We start from the raw sequence: 19647 nt of genomic DNA on the forward strand, positions 1-19647 counted from the left end.
TCACATTAGCTGTCTGCCAGTCCTCTGGCACTATTCCCCTTTCTAATGAATTTTTATATATATGTAATAGTGCCTCTACTATCTCTTCCCCAACTTCTTGTAGTATTTGCAGATGCAATCCATCTGGACCAGGGGTTTTATTCTCTCTAAGTTTGATTAGTTTATCAATTATCTCCCCTCTTTCTATCTTAAAATGTCTTCATATCTTTTTTGATCTCTTCTTCTAATGTCATGCCCACCATTAGTCTCCCTGATAAGTACTGAAGCAAAGTAATTATTTCATATTTCTGCCATTTTGCTGTCATTACATGTGCGTTCATAGTGTGTATCCTTAGTAGCCCTATTCTGATTTTTCTTTTGTAGTTTGTGTCTGTAGAATACGTCACTATTTTTATATTCCTTGATAACTTAATTTTGTAGTTTCTCTTTGCCTTCCTAATTGTTTTTTTGACTTCTTTCCTAACCTTTCTGTATTCCCTTTTGTCATCCTCTTTGTTGTCTATTTACTTAGTGTATGCCTTTTTCTTTAGTTTAAATGTTGCCCTCATTTCTTTATTCATCCATGGTGTGTCATTACTGGCTGGTTTGTTATTGCTTTTTAGAGGGATATATTTCTCCCTGACTCTCTTGATCATCGCTTTAAATCTTTCCCACTGCTGTTTCATTTCATTGTTAGTCAGTAAAGTTTTCCAATTTATTTCCCGTTTAAACCAGCGCAAAAGATCGCGGAAACTCAATTTGTGCTGGACGTAACTTGCACTTAAATTTCCTTGATCTTTTGTGCTGGTTTGGCTGATTTCAGACGAACTGCGCTGGAAAAACCTAGCAGAAACTCTACCCAGTCATGTTCAATTCCCAATCTGTGCGGATCACAATGATGGAATTGGTCAGAGCACAATGGCCTCATCCTCTCTGGGTAAGGGGTGGGGGAAGAAAATAATCAACCAACTCCTAATTGCTATCCAGAGACCCCAGCTAGAAACTGCAAACGTGCACAGGATCACGACCAGGCTCAGCTGTGTTGTCAGCCTTCCCATGTTGAATAGCCCTCTGACACTCCAAAATCAAACATGAAGAATATGCATAAAGTGCAGAACAGTGTCTGTCAATAGCAGTGAAATTACATCCCAGGCTTATTCATTATATTCAGGAAAAGTTTTTTTTAGTAAATGAACATCAGGTTGAGAGATGTTAGTGCTGGGGAATGGAACTCTTCCCATTTCAGGCACCCAGTATCAGCATAAAGCACTCTCTGATCAGGCACAGTACAGCCAAAGGCAGAGTAAAACTCTCTCCACTTATGTTTAAGGCCTGGCCTCAGAAGGTTACCTGCTACTGCACTACTGTCATTTTTTCCAATTACCATCCTGGGGCCTCCGAGTTAGATTGCCAATTATTGCCAAATTAGAGACAGTTTTGTGATATAAACCCACACCCAGTGGATTGAGATTATCCAAACTCATTCCACAGAGGACCCTTACAGCCAGCTTTCATCCAATCATTCTAGAATAAATATGAATCTCTCTCCCAAAAGTGAAAATCCAGTGTTTAACCCACTGTACCTCCCAGTCCCCCTTGGATTTGTAAAAAATGTCATGAAGGCTTTGGAGAGGGTACAGAAGAGATTTACTAGAATGGTTCCAGGGATTCGAGATTACAGTTACATGGATAGGCTGTAGAAGCTGGAGTTGTTCTTCTTCGAGTAGGGATGGCTAAGAGGAGGCTTGTTAGAGGTGTTTAAAACCATGAAGGGTTTTGATAGAGTAAATAGAGAAACTGTTTCCAGTGGCTGAAGGGTCAATAACCAGAGGGCCCAGATTGAAGGTATTGGTAAAAGCAGAGGATTTGGAATGCAATGGGTGGTGGATACAGATTCAATATTCAGAGGAGAATTGAATAAATACTTGGACGAGAAAAAATTGCAGGGATATGGGGAAGAGTGGTGGAGTGGGACCAACAGAATCGCTCTTTGAAAGAGCCGGCACAGACTCAATGGGCCAAATGGCCAGCTTCTGTACTGTACGATTCTATGACTATTCCAAACTGAAACAGCACTGCAAAAAGCAACTTCCAAATGGATCAGTGGGTGGGCCCAGGTTTAATCCCTGCTCTTTGCTGAATTAGGCAGTCTCAGAACTCAGCCTCTACAAGTGTCCTCAGGCTTTTGGGGTCAAGGGCGAAAAAAAAAGTCTACATCTGATTACGATCGTGACTTATTGGAAGTACATGCATGCTCATCCGGCGAGAACAGAACCAGAAAGAAAACAACTGCAGATGCTGGAAATTTATTTTGAAGGGTCTACACACAAAACATTACCTTCTTTGTTCTCTCCACAGATGCTGCTCAACATGCTGAGTATTTCCAGAATTTTCTGTTTTTGTTTCAGAGAACAGGAACAGTCTCGGCTGCAATGCAATGATTGAAAAACTGCTACAAAAGTATTCCTAACTTACAGGCTAACTACACAGAGAATAAAATGCAAAATAAACAGGCAGAACACACTTGGGACCAGAAAATATGGCTCCATCCTGCCTCCCAGGCCACTAACCATACTTACCAGTACAAATCTTCATCTGAACTTCTCAAACTTCAGTGTGAGTTTCCACTGTAAACATAGTTCAGCATCCAATCCAACAACTGAATTATTGCAAAATAGCCAAGTTAATAATTGCTTGTGGTCAATATCTAACATCTGAATTTAGTTTGTTCAACAGTTTGTCAACTTAGCAATACCTAATGTCACAGAGTCATAACGGCACAGAAGGAGGCCATTCAGCCCATTATGTCCATGCCGGCTCTCTGTAGAGCAATCCAGTCAGTCCCATTCCCCCGCTCTATCCCCGTAGCCCTGCAAGTTTATTTCCCTCAAGTGCCTATCCAGTCTCCCCTTGAAAACATTGAGTGTCTCCACTTCCACCACTTATGTCGGCAGCAAATTCCAGGTCATTACCACTCGTTGCGTTAAAAAGTTTTTCCTCACATCCCCCCTGTATCTCCTGCCCAAAACCTTACATCTGTGTCCCTTAGTTCTTGTACCAACTAGTGGGAACAGCCTTTCCCCGTCTAGCCTATCCAAACCCGTCATAATCTTGTACACCTCTATCAAATCACCCCTCAACCTCCTTTGCTCTAATGAAAACAAATCCAGCTTCTCCAACCTGTCCTTGTAGCTAAGATCCCCCATCCCCGGAATCATTCTGGTAAATCTCCTCTGCACTCTCTCAAGGGCCTTCACATCCTTCCTAAAGTGTGTTGACCTGGACGCAATACTCCAGTTGTGGCCTAACCAGCGCTTTATAAAGGTTCAGCATAACCTCTCTACTTTTGTACTCAATACCTCTATTTATGAAACCCAAGATCCCATATGCTTTGCTAATCACTCTCTCAATATGTCCCGCCACCTTCAGGGACCTATGCACATTAATGGGAATGGTAACATAGTGGTAATGTCACTGGGCTAGTAATCCAGAGGCCTGGACTAATGATCAGTCAGTCCTATTCCCTGTTCTATCCCCGTAGCCCTGCAAATTGGGGAATTTAAATTCAGTTAATTAAATAAATCTGGAATAAAAAGCTAGTATCAGTAATGGTAACCATGAAATGATCGGATTGTCGTAAAAACCCATCTGGTTCACTAATGTCCTTTAGGGAAGGAAATCTGCCATCATTACCCGGTCTGGCCTGTATGTGACTCCAGACCCACAGCAATGTGGTTGACTCTTAACTGCCCTCTGAAATGGCCTAGCAAGCCACTCAGTTGTAACAAACTACAGGTACACTACCCTTTATCCGAACTTCCAAAAACCGAAACCCTCTAAAAACCGAAGGTTTTTTCGTTCAGCGTAAGTCGTGCGCACGACATGACCAGAGTGGCGCACGACTTACGCTGAGCAGAGGGTCAGCGTAAGTCGTGCGCACGACCCCGACCCCTGCTGGCGACCCCCCGCCGACCCCCCGCGCCGACTCCCACCCCCCGCGGACCCCCGCACGACATGACCAGAGTGGCGCACGACTTACGCTGAGCAGAGGGTCAGCGTAAGTCGTGCGCACGACCCCGACGACGACCCCCCGCGGACCCCCGCCGACCCCGACCCCCGCGCCAACCCCCACACGACATGACCAGAGTGGCGCACGACTTACGCTGAGCAGAGGGTCAGCGTAAGTCGTGCGCACGACCCCGACCCCCGCCGACGACCCCCCGCCGACCCCGACCCCCGCCGCCGACAAATTTCCCAGTCTTATAAAATACCTTCTGAAATCCGAAATTTTCCGAAAACCGAAACACGGCTGGTCCCGAGGTTTTCGGATAAAGGATAGTCTACCTGTACTACAAAACGCAATAATAATGAAACCAGACGGACCACCCGGCATCGAACTCGGCACCGGCTATCGCCAACCCTTCATCGTCGCTGTATCAAAACCCTGGAACTCCCTAACAGCACCGTGGGAGTACCTTCACCACACGGACTGCAGTGGGACAAGAAGGTGGCTCACCACCACCACCTTCTCAAGGGCAATAAATGCTGGCCTTGCCAATGACTCCCACATCCCATAAACGAATTTTAAAAACTCCCAGGTCCCTCTGTCCCTGCACACTCTTTAAAATTGTGCCATTATGTGTATATTGCCTCTCCCTGTTCCTTCTGCCAAAATGCATCACCTCACACTTCTCTGTTAAATTTCATCTGCCACTTGTCTGCCCATTCTGCTAGCCTTTCTATGTCCTGTTGCAGTCGATTGGTATCATCCTCACTGTTTGCCATACCCCCAAGATTGGTGTAATCGGCAAATTTAGAAATTCTACTCTGTATTCCAATATCCAGGTCATTTATATATATCAAAAAAGGCAGTAGCCTCAGCACTGACCCTTGGGGAACACCACTGTTTACCATCCTCCAGTCTGAAAAACAGCCATTTACCACAACTCGCTGTTTACTGTCCTTAAGCCAATTCCTTATCCAAGCTGCCACTGACCCACCTATTCCATGAGCCTCAATTTTGTTAACCAGCCTTCTATGTGGTACTTTGTCAAATGCCTTCTGAAAATCCATGTAGGCAACATCCATTGCATTCCCTTCATCAATCCTCTGTTACTTCATCAAAAAATGTAATTAGATTAGTCAAACACTATCTGCCTTTTACAAATCCGTGTTGGCTCTCCTTAATTAGCTTAAAGTGTCCATTAATTTTTTCCTTGATTATTGTTTCTAAAACTTTACCCACCACTGAAGTTAAACTGACCGGCCTGTAGTTACTAGGATTGTCCTTACACCCTTGCTTGAACAATGGTGTCATATTTGCCACTTTCCAATCCTCAGGCACCTCCCCCGCATCTAGGGAAGATTGGAAAATTATGGCAAGCCCTTCTGCTATCTCCTCACCCAATTCCCTTAGCAACCTGGGATGCAAGCCATCTGGACCAGGCGACTTGTCCACTCTAAGCATACCCAGCCTTTCTAGTACACCCTGTCTATCAATTTTCACCACTCCCATTGCTTCTATCTTTTCCACTTCTACCGATATTTTGTCAGCATCCACCTCCTTAGTAAACACCAATACAAAGTACTCATCGAGTATTCTAGCCTTGCCCTGCGCCTCTAAGCATATATCACCTTCTTTGCCCCCAATAGGCCCCACCCCGTCTTTCACTGCCCGCTTACTGTTTACATGCCAGTAGAAGATCTTTGGGTTCCCTTATATGTTAACCGCCATTCTACTCTCATTCTCTCTTTGCCAATCTTATTTTCATCTTCACTTCCCCTCACAGTTTACTGTATTTGGTCTGATTCACCCTTGAAGAATTCACCTGACATGCATCATACACCCTCTTTTTTGTTTCATCATCTTCTCTATCTCCTTCGTCATCCAAGGAGCCCTTGCTTCATACTACAGTAGTTGTTATTACAATGCGTTGCTCCCATCACTCTAAAAAAATAATCTGTTTCTTTCATTCTCCACCGCCCCCATCTTCCATAACCTTTGGCAAGTTAGGATTCTGTACTGCATGTCAATAAGGTTATGTACACAATAAGCATGGATTTGTGCACTTTGTGCATTAGCGACATTACAACAGTGACTGTACTTGGAAAAGTACATCATTGCGTGTAAAGCGCTTTGGGACATCCGGTGGTCGTGAAAGCCACCATATAAACGCAAGTAATTTTTTTCTCTTTTCCAAGGTTAGCTAAGAAAGTAATCATGCAACAATATATTTTGAGCAACTTGAATGACAAATTAACTTCAGATGCCAGCCTAGGCCGAGTGGTAGGTAGCACTCTTGCCTGAGTCAGAAGGTCATGGGTTCAAGCCCCATTCCAGGACTTGAACACACAATCCAGGCTGACACTTCAGTGTACTGAGGAGTTGTGCATTGTCAGAGGTGCTGTCTTTCAGGTGAAACGTTAAACTGAAGCCCCGTTTGCACTATTCAAAGAGCTGAGGAGTTCTCCTGGTGTCCTGGCTATTGTTTATTCCTCAACCAACATCACTAAAACAGACTATCTGATCATTTATCTCATTGCTGTTTGTGGGACCTTGCGGTGTGCAAATTGCCTGCCCCATTTCCCTACATTAAAACAGTGACAATCTTCAAAAATACTTCAGCGCAAAGTGTTCTGGGACATTCTGAGGTCATGAAAGTTGCTATATAAATGCATGTTCTTTCTTTCATCCTAAATTATGTCTATTTATTTCTTTAAAAAGTTTATTTATTTTGCAATCTGCTCTGCCTATGGCTGAGCTGGTTTACAGAATGAACAGCTCACATAGCTGACCAGAAAGGTCCCAGGTTTGATCACCTATCTTTGCTGAGTTAGCCCATCTCTGGGTAGGAGTATCAGTGCCCTTGGCACTGTAAAAAAAAAATTAAAATACATCAGGCAGGATTCCTGCACCGGATTGCCATAGCCAACAACCTCGGCTGGATTTTGGACAAGGAAAGGATTAGGCTTAGCTGTGCCTTGCATTCATAGTCTGCCGACACTCAGTCAAGGCCACTTGGGCTAGAGTACAGCACCCGGTGCATGAAGAACCATCCCCCAGCAACCAATCAATGGCTTTGGGGTGGGGGGGGAGTAAATTGCAAGATTTTTTAAATATTGTTATGTGATCAGATTCCAGGGATGTTATATTATGATTGCCATTATCACAATTTGTTTTCAACTTTTGTTGCAACATTTAACAAAGCAACAATAAAAGTGGAGAACTACCATAAAAAAGTCACACTGTGTTACAAAAGACAATTATTACATTAAATGCACAAAGTAGTCTATCAAGGATTTGCACGTGTCTGGATTTGCTTGTGAAAAGTTAGAAATTGTCCTTGCTTCTGCATCCTATGCCATGGTTATATCAGGACTGGTGCAATATCAGTACTAGGTCAGTGTGTTGTGAGCAGGCAACAATAGAAAATAGGGTCCCAGACCTGAAACGTTAACTCTGTTTCTCTCTCCACGGATGCTGCCTGGCCTGCTGAGTATTTCCAGCATTTTCTGTTATTTATAATAGAAAATACAGGACTTTTACTAGAAGGGTGGTAAGTATGTGGAGCAGATTACTGGCACGGGTGGTGGAACAAGAAACCTTAACGGGCTTCAAGAAGGAACTAGTCAAGCTCTTGTCAAGAAATGGGATCCAGGGTTATTAGAAATACACAAAGGAAATACTGTGAACAGGTGAGGCTAGATGGACTGATGGTATTCTCCTGCCTGAAACTGTTACTATGTTGTGTTAGTGTGGACTTTCACTGTCTGCCCCCATCCCATCAGGATAGTGAACCACTTTCCAAGTAGTTTCCCCACTTGTGCCATTGCATGGATTGATCGGTAATGTTATATTACATGTGTGGCATTAGTGCTGTACCAATGCCAAATGTGCAGCATATACTGTTGATAAAAGATAAGTTCAAGTGCTATAAAAACTACATCAACGTAACAGGCTGTACAATTTAAAAGCACCATAGGCAACAAATACCCAAGTTAATGAAAATTACGAGCAAAATACTGCGGATGCTGGAAATCTGAAGTAACAGAAAATGCTGGAAATACTCAGCAGGCCAGGCAGCATCCGTGGAGAGAGAAACAGAGTTAACGTTTCGGGTCTGGGACCCTTCATCAAAACTGGAAAAAGCTGGAGATGTAACAGATATTAAGCAGGTGCAGAGACAAGGGGGGGGGGGGGTTTGGAGGGGAGGAAGGAATAGAAAGAACACCCTCTCTCCACGGATGCTGCCTGGCCTGCTGAGTATTTCCAGCATTTTCTGCTGTTATTTAATGAAAATTACTATTGTCTTGTTTACAGAATACCTGCAGCATATTGTGTTATAGTTTGTTGTTTTGGGGAAAAATATTTAGTAACAATGTGATCAGTGGCTGCAGCAAAAAATAGATTCCAATCTCCTGTACATATCAGGCGTCAGCCTTGGCTCAGTGGCAGCACTCTTACCCGAGTCAGAAGGTCATGAGTTCAAGTGCCACCACAGAGATTGGAGCACAAAGTCTAGGCTGAGACTTCAGTGCAGTAGAGGGAGTGTTACACTGTTGGATGCGCTGATTTTTTGGATGAGACATTAAACCGAGGTCTCTTGTCTGCCCTCTCAGATGGATGTAAAAGATCTCCTGGCACTATTCAAAGTAGAGCAGGGGAGCTATCCCCAGTGTCCAGGCCAATATTTATTCCTCGACCAACACCACTAAATTAGATTATCTGGTCATTATCTCATCGCTGTTTGTGAGCTCATGCTGTGTGCAAGTTGGTTGTTGCATTTTCCCACATTACAACAGTGACTGCACTTCAAAAGTGCTTCATTGGCTGTAAAGCACTTTGGGACAGCCTGAGGTTGTGAAAGGCACTATGTTAATTTTCTTTCTTTTGATATCTGCAGGCTGCTATGCTGTAAGCTTGAGGTTGCAGCTTGGGAGAGTATAGTCATGCAGGTAGTTTACACAAAACTGTCATATGCACACGGTCAATTTTTAAGGCCACTTATTTAGAACACACTCAATGAGAATAATTAATTATACATTGTTCTGGGTAAACTTTTACTCGCATTATTTACACAATATGACTGGCACTCAAACAAAAGTATTTGAGCTAAGTCTGAAGATGTTAAAATTGCTAAGCCTACACATTGGATATGTCCACACCCTCACCCAGTGGGGTTCAGTTCTATGGGTGATAGCCCTCTGATACCGGTTCAAATGCTCATTCTGCTACGCGAGAGCTGGACAGCAAGTGTCAATATGCTGTTCAGCTGTCAAAAATCATAGTTGAGCCCAATTCTGTTCTCATTGGACACCCAAATTAGGTATTTTCTAGCAGAGAAGTTTATGAGAGCCGGCACTGACTTGATGGGCCGAATGGCCTCCTTCTGTGCCGTTATTACTCTATGACATTAATCCAAACCTGACATCATATTTTCAGGAGCCTGACATACAACATTCAAAGAGTCAAAGAGTTGGGTCTCGAAATGTTCCACCTTACAATATATTTACGATTGTCAGTGCATCATTTACTGACATTGGTTTAATGCTTTCTACAGGTTACCCCAATTGGATGAACTGCACAGGCTAGCTAGATTTAGGCTGGGTAGTTTAAAAGAAAAGATGTTTGTTTACTTTTTAAACAAAGGAGGGAAAAGGTGGCACAGGTCACTTATTTACCCATGTCTCATATTTCTAGGTGACATTCTGTGCTTATTTGGAAACATGGCATATTGCTCCTGCTCATTTGATCCTGACTTGATGCACTTCAGCGACCCATACACAATGTTATGAAGTGAAATGAAAATTGATCAAGACTGATAACAACCAACCTACAGAATCACAACTAAATGTTCAAAAACGGGATAGTTATTCCTCTTTCACCACAGCCTGCATCTCTACGTCAAATGACAAAGCAGCATATGGCATTTGTTTACAAGAGGAAACTGAACAGGATTAAACAAACTGAATACATTCATATCGCAATGAACCCAACTTGAATTATATTAATCGATAATAAAGATGAAATTAGGTTTCCCTAACAAAAATATATGCAAGGCAATTTTTCCCAGAGTGCTAGTTGAACATGCCCATACAGATTACAGATGCCCATACAGTGCTTTCGTAATACCCGATTTCCAAAGTACATGGGTATAAAAACGATGAATAAGTAACCCATCCCCTTTAATAAGAAGAGGTGGTGAAAGACAAGGAAATCTGCTGCAATAAGGGATACTGGGAAACTAATGCAGTTTATTACTGCGCAGATGGGCGATTCAATGCAGTCAGCGGCTTTCTTTGTACAAATCAAACGACCGAGCATAGTAAAATAAATGCACATTTGCCATACACTACAGACAAATAAAACCAAATTTATGAGAACACCATATCTTAGAGCTACTAGGGTTCCTTCGCTATACGAGGAGGAATAATGAGAAAGCGCACAAAGAACCTTTGCCGCAAAAACTAAATTACCATTGATAAAATTGTTACCTTCTCAAAGTACAAAAACAACAAAAAATCAGGTGCTATATGATGTTACTTTCAAATCAGGCCGTTTTACATTCTTCGTTACTCAAACGTGGAGGCTCAAAAATATGTTCCCTATCCATTGTTACAAAGCTACTGCATTTATCCTTACAGCACAATGATTAAAATCACATTAAACGTATTCACTTGAAGTCTACAAGGAAAATATCCCATAAACTCTACCTCGTTTCAAATTATTAAACATGAACCCCAATAACTAGACGGCTGTAACAATGAAAAGGCATCGTGTCGTCTATTAACACATCTCACTGCAAGCCACAAAAGAAACCTTCCTTTAGGCTGATTACTTAAATCTATGCGACTTAAAAAAGAAAATACACCGGCGTGTGCAGTGGAAAGCAAGCTTAAGTACAGCCTTGGAGCGCTTATAAATATATATATATAAATAATATTTGAAGATGCACGATTTAAACCGAGACAAAACCAACAGTGAAGGGGGGGATTTGTTTACCCACGTTAACAAAAAGATTAGCTACTGGTCTGGGCTCAATTTTAAAGGACTCTTTTAATATACAGCTATGAAAATGTAACAGCGCATCAACATCCTCAAATGACAATGACTACTTTATTAGTAATAATAATGGAGAAACGGCTTGACGAGCCGAGATGTAAACAGGGCCTCTGGCTCTCCCTGGCTGTGTCATTTACCTTGAAATAGCCTCCTTCGTAGAGCGTGTTGGGCGGCCCGAAGATCGCCACTTCCCAATTGTAGAGGTCGGACTCGTCCACCAAAGTGATCCGGAATCCTTCCACCGGCTCCTCTTGCAAACTCTTCAGTTCCAACATTAAGGCCTTCTGAGAGCTCGTCATCTGCTGCTGAGCCATGTTGGTGGGCGAGGAACCAGAGAGAGAGAGAGAGAGAAACACAACAGAAAGGGAGAGGAAGGGGGGAGGGAAGAGGAGAAAAAATAAACCAAAGGGGGGGAAAAATAAAAATAAAAAAAACAGCCGCGGGGAAAGGTAGGTTGATACCAGGCGATGAAATACACGACGCTCTGGACTCTTCACCAAGTTCAGAGAGAGGGGGGTGGGGGGGGGGGGGAAGAGAGAGAAAAAGTCCTTCTTCCTCCTTCACAGCGCCAGTCTTTTCACCAAAAAAACTAAACCAATTCTCCACACATTAGAGGGAAGTAAGTCGACCGCGAATAGTTCATGAAGATGAGTATTTTTTATATATATAAAAAGGTTTATTTTGCTGTTTATTGTTACCGTTGAGGTTTATAAAATATTGTTTTAATGGTTGTCTTGGCTGTGCGCTCTCCACACTGACAGCAGTAAAATGGCCCACCAGCTGCTGCAGCTCGCTCAGCCCGGCCGCCCTCTCCCTCTGACCTCACTGACGCTCATTGTGACGCCGCCTTCCGCCATGTGTTGGAAAGCACTACTGAGCATGCGTAAAAAAATCTTTCTTCCCACCCCCGCGCAAACTGGTTTGGCACAAGACATTGTGGAGCAACGATCTGATTTATGAGCACCTGCCCTTTACATAACTGTGACTTTAAAAAAGGAGCGAGCCTTTGGCTCAGTGGTAGCATTCTCGCCTCTGAGTCAGAAAGAAAGAAAGACTTGCATTTATATAGCGCCTTTCACGACCACTGGACGTCTCAAAGCACTTTCCAATTAAGTACTTTTGCAGTGGCGTCACTGTTGTCATGTGGGAAATGCAGCAGCCAATTTGCGCACAGCATGGTCCCACAAACAGCAATAGGATATTGACCAGATAACCTGTTTTTGTTATGTTGGTTGAGGGATAGGTATTGGCCAGGACACCGGGGATAACTCCCCTGCTCTTCTTCGCAATAGTGCCATGGGATCTTTTACATCCACCTGAGAGAGCAGACTCGGTTTAACGTCTCCTCCAACAGCACTGCACTGGAGTGTCAGCCTAGCTTTATGTGCTCAAGTCCCTGGGGTGGGACTTGAATCCACAACCTTCTGACTCAGAGGCAAGTGTGCTACCCACTGAGCCACAGCTGACACTGAAGAAGCTGCAAGGGCTTGAACCCCACTCCAGAAAGTCCCGCCGAGTGGAGTCGGAGCTCTGGCTCTGAATTCTGGGTTGACAACCAGCGGGATACTCGCGTCCGGTGTGTGTGGGTGTGGCTGTTGGTGTGGGTGCCCGCCCCCGCTGCCCCCCCTCCCCGCAACCGATCGTATGGATTGTGGGAGTCCATAAAACCCTCCTGCCATATAGGACTAACCACCCTATCAGCTGGTATAAAGATGGTTACAGCCATGGAAGGAGCGTTCACGTCACGGCCTGTCAAGACTGTTAATCAGCCTGCAAATCCTCCCACTTCACACTGTTCTCCAAGGAAAGAGCAAGAAGATATGAAATGATGAAAAAGGTTTAAAAAAACATTTTGGAATATTTTTGTGTACATGTGTAAAGAGTTTTAAAAAACTTCATTAAAGCAACTTGGTTTTATATAGCAGCAATAAAACAACATGACTTCTGACTCAAACAAACACAAAATACTGCGGAACCTGCCGATACTGGAAATCTGAAATAAAAACAAAATGCTGGACATACTCAGCAGGTCAGGCAGCATCTGATGAAAGGTCATCGATCTGAAACGTTAACTCTGTTTCTCTCTCCACAGATGCTACCTGACCTGCTGAGTATTTCCAGCATTTCCTGACTCACTGAGCAATGCCATGGGAGATTCACTAGTAATAATTATGACTGTGTTCACTTCCTGTCTGTTAAACTCCTTCATAAAAGTGACAAATCATAATGTAGTTGCATTTAAAGGGAAGCTAAATAAGTACATGGGGGAGAAAGGATTTGAAGGTTATAATGATAGGGTTAGATGATGAGTGGTGGGAGGAGGCTCATGTGGAGCATAAACACAGGCATCGACCAGCAGTGCCAAATGGCCTGTTTCTGTGCTGTATATTCTAAAAAGAAAGACTTGCATTTATATAGCGCCTTTCATTATCTCAGGATGTTCCAAAGCGCTTTGTAGCCAATTAAGTACTTTTGAAGTCACTGCTGTAATGTAGGAAACATGGCAGCCAATTTGTGCACAGCAAGCTCCCACAAACAGCAATGTGATAATTATCAGATAATCTGTTTTAGTGATGTTGATTGAGAGATAAATATTGGCCAGGATACCAGGGAGAACTCCCCTGCTCTTCTTTGAAATAGTGCCATGGGATCTTTTACGTCCACCTGAGAGGGCTGACGGAGCCTCGGTTTAACATCTCACCCGAAAGACGGCATCTTCAACAGTGCAGCCAGCACTCCCTCAGTACTGTACTGGTGTGTCGGCCTAGATTGTGTGCTCAAGTCTCTGGAGTGGGACAATGAACCCACAACCTTCTGACTCAAGCGAGAGTGCTACCAATTGAACCACGGCTAACTATGTAATTCTATGTAAGGCAGTTAACAGAGAGGCGTGACGAAATTGGACACCGAGTCAGAGAAGAAGATAATAAGGTAACCGAAAGCTTGGTCAAAGACATGGGGCCAGATTTTCCGATCGGAGGCTTCCTACGGGCGGATGCCTCCGATTGGAAACAATCTACGCACTTACCTGCTGGCACCATAGACTTCCGAGACTTCCGATCCTGGGCCTCTCCACTACGAAATGCGCAGAGGCCCAGGTATCCCAGGGGCGCATGCGGTTCGCAAGCGTCCCTGGGATTACGTGAGCCATGGGAAACCAATCAAAGAAGGGAATCCCCCTGCACACTTTTGACAGATGCATAGATCTGTCAAAAGTATGAATGGGGATCACTTAAAAAACAGTTAGAAAGAAGAAAGAAAGACTTACATTTATATAGCACCTTTCACGACCACCGGACGTCTCAAAGCGCTTTACAGCCAATGAAGTATTTTTGAAGTGTAGTCACTGTTGTAATGTGGGAAACGCGGCAGCCAATTTGCGCACAGCAAGGTCCCACAACCAGCAATGTGATAATGACCAGATCATCTGTTTTAGTCATGTTGGTTAAACATTAAATACATTTTTTTAAATCACATATTGGTTAAAATTACATTAAATTAAATATTTTAAACAAATATATAATTTTTTGAAAAACATAATTGAAGTTTTTTATGGGGCTAAAAATAAACTTAGCTTTTTTAAAAGTATTTTATTAAAATTATAAATGAGTGAAAAAAAATATTTAAATTTTTTTTTAAACTCTTATGCTGGTAAAAGCAGGCCTCACCAGGTGAACGATTTTTAAAGGTTTTCAGTGGGCGGAAGTTGTGCAGAAAGCGGAACTCTCTGCCTGCAAAGGCCCTTCTCCCGGGCAGGCGGATGACAGATCGGAAGTGCCGGGTTTTCGCGCATGCGCTTCGCATGCCTGAAACCGGCACTTGCGAGGCCCCTGCGGGTGCGTACAAGGTGTGTACGCACCCGTGGGGGTCGCAATATCCAGCCCATGGATTTTGAGGATGAATGAGGAGGGAGATGAGTTGAATTTTTCTTACACAGTGTGTTATGATCTGGAATGCACTGCCTGAAAGGGTGGTGGAAGCAGATTCAGTAGTAACTTTCAAAAGGGAATTGGATATATACTTGAAAAGGAAACATTTACAGGTCTATGGGGAGTGGGACTAATTGGGTAGCTTGTTCAAAGAGGTATGATGGCCGAATACCCCCCTTCAGAACTGTATGATTCTATGATTGCTTTTAAAGGATGAGAGAGAAGTGGGCAGGTGATTGGGTTTAAAGAGGGAATTCTATAGTCTTCTTCTTCTTCTTAGGCAGTCCCTCGGAGCCGAGGATGACTTGCTTCCACATTAAAAATGAGTTTGCAGGTGACTGATGAGTCCAATGCGGGACCTACAGTCGCTGTCACAGGTGGGGCAGACGGTGGTTGAAGGGGCGGGTGGGTGGGGTGCTTGGGTTGACGTGCGCTCCTTGCGCTGCCTGCGCTTAGCTTCCGCTTGCTCCCGGCGAAGAGACTCGAGGTGTTCAGTGCCTTCCCGGAAGCTTCTCCTCCACTTTGTGCGGTCTTGGGCCAGGGATTCCCAGGTGTCGGTGGGGATGTTACACTTTTTCAAGGAGGCTTTGAGGGTGTCCTTGAAGCATTTCCTCTGCCCACCTGGGGCTCTCTTGCCATGCCGGAGCTCCGAGTAGAGCGCTTGTTTTGGGAGTCTCGTATCGGGCATGCGGACAATGTGACCCATCCATCTGAGCTGATTCAGCGTGGTCAAAGCTTCGATGCTGGGGATGTTGGAGGTCTAGAGAGTATGACCTAGATGGCGGAATGCTCTATCACCAATAATGTGGCAAAGAGGCTGTGATGCACAGATGGTTCACATTCAGAGAAAAAGGGTGTTTGGGGAATATTTAGGACTGAGATTGCAGAAATAAGATGGGGCAAGGATTTTAAATTCAAAACACTGAGCACAGAGAGCCACAAAGGTCAGCAAAGACAGGAATAATGGGACTTATTGCAGGGCAAGATATGTACAGCAGAGTTTTGGACAAATTGGAGTTCATGGAAGGTGTAAGATGGGAGGCCATCAAGGAGACTTTTAGGGTAGTTAAATTTGGAGATGACAAAGGCATGTATAGGGTTTCAGTGCTGCAGTGACTCTGTTCGGGATGGAGGATGTAATTTCTGTGGAGGCTTGCGGGGGAGGCTGGCGATCGGGAGGGCTAGGAAGAGGCCTGCGATCCGGAGGACTGGAGGGAGGCCTGCGATCGGGAGGGCGGGGAGAGGCCTGCGATCCGGAGGGCGGGGGGGAGGCCTGCGATCCGGAGGGCGGGGGAGAGGCCTGCGATCCGGAGGGCGGGGGAGAGGCCTGCGATCCGGAGGGTGGGGGAGAGGCCTGCAATCAGGAGGACTGCTGGGAGGCCTGTGATCGGGAGGGCGGGGGAGAGGCCTGCGATCTGGAGGGCGGGGGAGAGGCCTGCGATCGGGAGGGTGGGGGAGAGGCCTGCGATCGGGAGGACTGCTGGGAGGCCTGTGATCGGGAGGGCGGGGGAGAGGCCTGCGATCGGGAGGGCGGGGGAGAGGCCTGCGATCGGGAGGGCGGGGGAGAGGCCTGCGATCCGGAGGGCGGGGGAGAGGCCTGCGATCGGGAGGGCGGGGGAGAGGCCTGCGATCTGGAGGGCGGGGGAGAGGCCTGCGATCGGGAGGGCGGGGGAGAGGCCTGCGATCTGGAGGGTGGGGGAGAGGCCTGCGATCGGGAGGGCGGGGGAGAGGCCTGCGATCGGGAGGGCGGGGGAGAGGCCTGCGATCGGGAGGGCGGGGAGAGGCCTGCGATCGGGAGGGCGGGGGAGAGGCCTGCGATCGGGAGGGCGGGGGAGAGACCTGCAATCTGGAGGGCGGGGGAGAGGCCTGCGATCGGGAGGGCGGGGGAGAGGCCTGCGATCTGGAGGGTGGGGGAGAGGCCTGTGATCGGGAGGACTGCTGGGAGGCCTGCGATCGGGAGGGCGGGGAGAGGCCTGCGATCGGGAGGGCGGGGGAGAGGCCTGTGATCGGGAGGGCAGGGGAGAGGTCTGCGATCGGGAGGGCGGGGGAGAGGCCTGCGATCGGGAGGGCGGGGGAGAGGCCTGCGATCGGGAGGGCGGGGGAGAGGCCTGCGATCGGGAGGGTGGGGGAGAGGCCTGCGATCGGGAGGACTGCTGGGAGGCATGCGATCGGGAGGGCGGGGGAGAGGCCTGCGATCTGGAGGGCGGGGGAGAGGCATGCGATCGGGAGGACTGCTGGGAGGCCTGCGATCGGGAGGGCGGGGGAGAGACCTGCGATCGGGATGGCGGGGGAGAGGCCTGCGATCGGGAGGGCGGGGGAGAGGCCTGCGATCGGGAGGGCGGGGGAGAGGCCTGTGATCGGGAGGGCGGGGGAGAGGCCTGCGATCGGGAGGGCGAGGGAGAGGCCTGCGATCCGGAGGGCGGGGGAGAGACCTGCGATCTGGAGGGCGGGGGAGAGGCCTGCGATCGGGAGGGTGGGGGAGAGACCTGCGATCGGGAGGGCGGGGGAGAGGCCTGCGATCGGGAGGGCGGGGGAGAGGCCTGCGATCTGGAGGGCGGGGGAGAGGCCTGCGATCGGGAGGGCGGGGGAGAGGCCTGCGATCTGGAGGGCGGGGGAGAGGCCTGCGATCGGGAGGACTGCTGGGAGGCCTGTGATCGGGAGGGCGGGGGAGAGGCCTGCGATCTGGAGGGCGGGGAGAGGCCTGCGATCGGGAGGGCGGGGGAGAGGCCTGCGATCGGGAGGGCAGGGGAGAGGCCTGCGATCGGGAGTGCGGGGGAGAGGCCTGCGATCGGGAGGGCGGGGGAGAGGCCTGCGATCGGGAGGGCGGGGGAGAGGCCTGCGATCGGGAGGGCGGGGGAGAGGCCTGCGATCGGGAGGGCGGGGGAGAGGCCTGCGATCGGGAGGGCGGGGGAGAGGCCTGCGATCGGGAGGGTGGGGGAGAGGCCTGCGATCGGGAGGGCGGGGGAGAGGCCTGCGATCGGGAGGACTGCTGGGAGGCCTGTGATCGGGAGGGCGGGGGAGAGGCCTGCGATCGGGAGGGCGGGGGAGAGGCCTGCGATCTGGAGGGCGGGGGAGAGGCCTGCGATCTGGAGGGCGGGGAGAGACCTGCGATCTGGAGGGCGGGGGAGAGGCCTGTGATCGGGAGGGCGGGGGAGAGGCCTGCGATCGGGAGGGCGGGGGAGAGGCCTGCGACCGGGAGGGTGGGGGAGAGGCCTGCGATCGGGAGGGCGGGGAGAGGCCTGCGATCGGGAGGGCGGGGGAGAGGCCTGCGATCGGGAGGGCGGGGGAGAGGCCTGCGATCGGGAGGGCGGGGGAGAGGCCTGCGATCGGGAGGGCGGGGGAGAGGCCTGCGATCTGGAGGGCGGGGGAGAGACCTGCGATCTGGAGGGCGGGGGAGAGGCCTGCGATCGGGAGGGCGGGGGAGAGGCCTGCGATCGGGAGGGCGGGGGAGAGGCCTGCGATCTGGAGGGCGGGGGAGAGGCCTGCGATCGGGAGGGCGGGGGAGAGGCCTGCGATCGGGAGGGCGGGGGAGAGGCCTGCGATCTGGAGGGCGGGGAGAGACCTGCGATCTGGAGGGCGGGGGAGAGGCCTGCGATCGGGAGGGTGGGGGAGAGGCCTGCGATCGGGAGGGCGGGGGAGAGGCCTGCGATCGGGAGGGCGGGGGAGAGGCCTGCGATCTGGAGGGCGGGGGAGAGGCCTGTGATCGGGAGGGTGGGGGAGAGGCCTGCGATCTGGAGGGCGGGGGAGAGGCCTGTGATCGGGAGGGCGGGGGAGAGGCCTGCGATCTGGAGGGTGGGGGAGAGGCCTGCGATTGGGAGGGCTGTGAGGTGGTCAGTGATCGGGAGGACTGAGGGGAGGCTGGTGATTAGGGCCGAGGGGAGGCTGGTGATTAGGGCTGGGGGAAGCTAAAGGCTTCCTTGAGAGGCCTGGGAGAGCACTCATGCTCCTCCTGGCCCACAAGGAGTGCTGAAACAGACACTTAGCTTGTGGAGCTGGTAGCTCCCGCCTCCATTTCATTGTCGAGTTTCCCGACCCCGGTAAATTTCAAATCGCGATTTCAATTGCACTGTAGGATCCTGATTTAAATATGTTAATTAAGTCTCCTGTCTCTCCATGCCGAGACACCCGGACTCCCAGATATCCGCCACCGTAAAATTGGCACCGTGCGCTGCATGTTGCGGTCGGCTTCCACGCACTTCACTTTCTAACCCCCGCCCCCCCCCACCCCCGACCTTCTCCCGCCTGTCATGGGGGGGATTAATAGCATGGCAATGGAGTTTAAGAATGAACGTTGGACAAGCGGTGTAACAGCATAGCAGCGGCTGACAGGTTGAGAGAGGTAATAAAGAGGTAGAGCTGGGTGTCATCAGTGTTCACGTGAAAGCTGACCCCATGCCTATGGATGATGTCACTGACATCGTTATTACATTCAGTTGTGAACTGGACACTAGTACATATTAAAGCAACCCATATATTGGGCATGATTGTCAAAAAGATGCCCGGGTTGTGAGCGTGTGTTGTCAGATTAAACGATTACTTATGAAATGTATAAAAAGAATGGGAGGGTGCGGGTTGAATTATGCTTTTAGTTTTGTTTTCCTTACTGATGATGAAAATTCATTGAAAACCTTAATAACTTAAAAACAAACAAAAAAATAAATTTGTAATAAAAATTAA

The 19647-nt window shown here is 48.1% G+C and overlaps 1 protein-coding gene across 1 annotated transcript in view; it reads right to left on the reverse strand.

Moving 5' to 3' along the window:
* Positions 1-11848, reverse strand: part of ube2r2 (ubiquitin-conjugating enzyme E2R 2) — a 165845-nt gene extending 153997 nt beyond the window's left edge. The window contains exon 1 of the mRNA XM_085973871.1: positions 11179-11848. Coding sequence (XP_085829997.1) covers positions 11179-11355 — 177 coding nt within the window. The 5' untranslated portion in view covers positions 11356-11848. The remainder of the gene's footprint in view (positions 1-11178) is intronic.
* Between the last annotated feature and the right edge of the window lie 7799 nt (positions 11849-19647).

Source organism: Somniosus microcephalus, chromosome 2, assembly GCF_052327205.1.
Source record: "Somniosus microcephalus isolate GS21.2 chromosome 2, FLI_Smic_1.0, whole genome shotgun sequence".
Taxonomy (NCBI): Eukaryota; Metazoa; Chordata; class Chondrichthyes; order Squaliformes; family Somniosidae; genus Somniosus; species Somniosus microcephalus.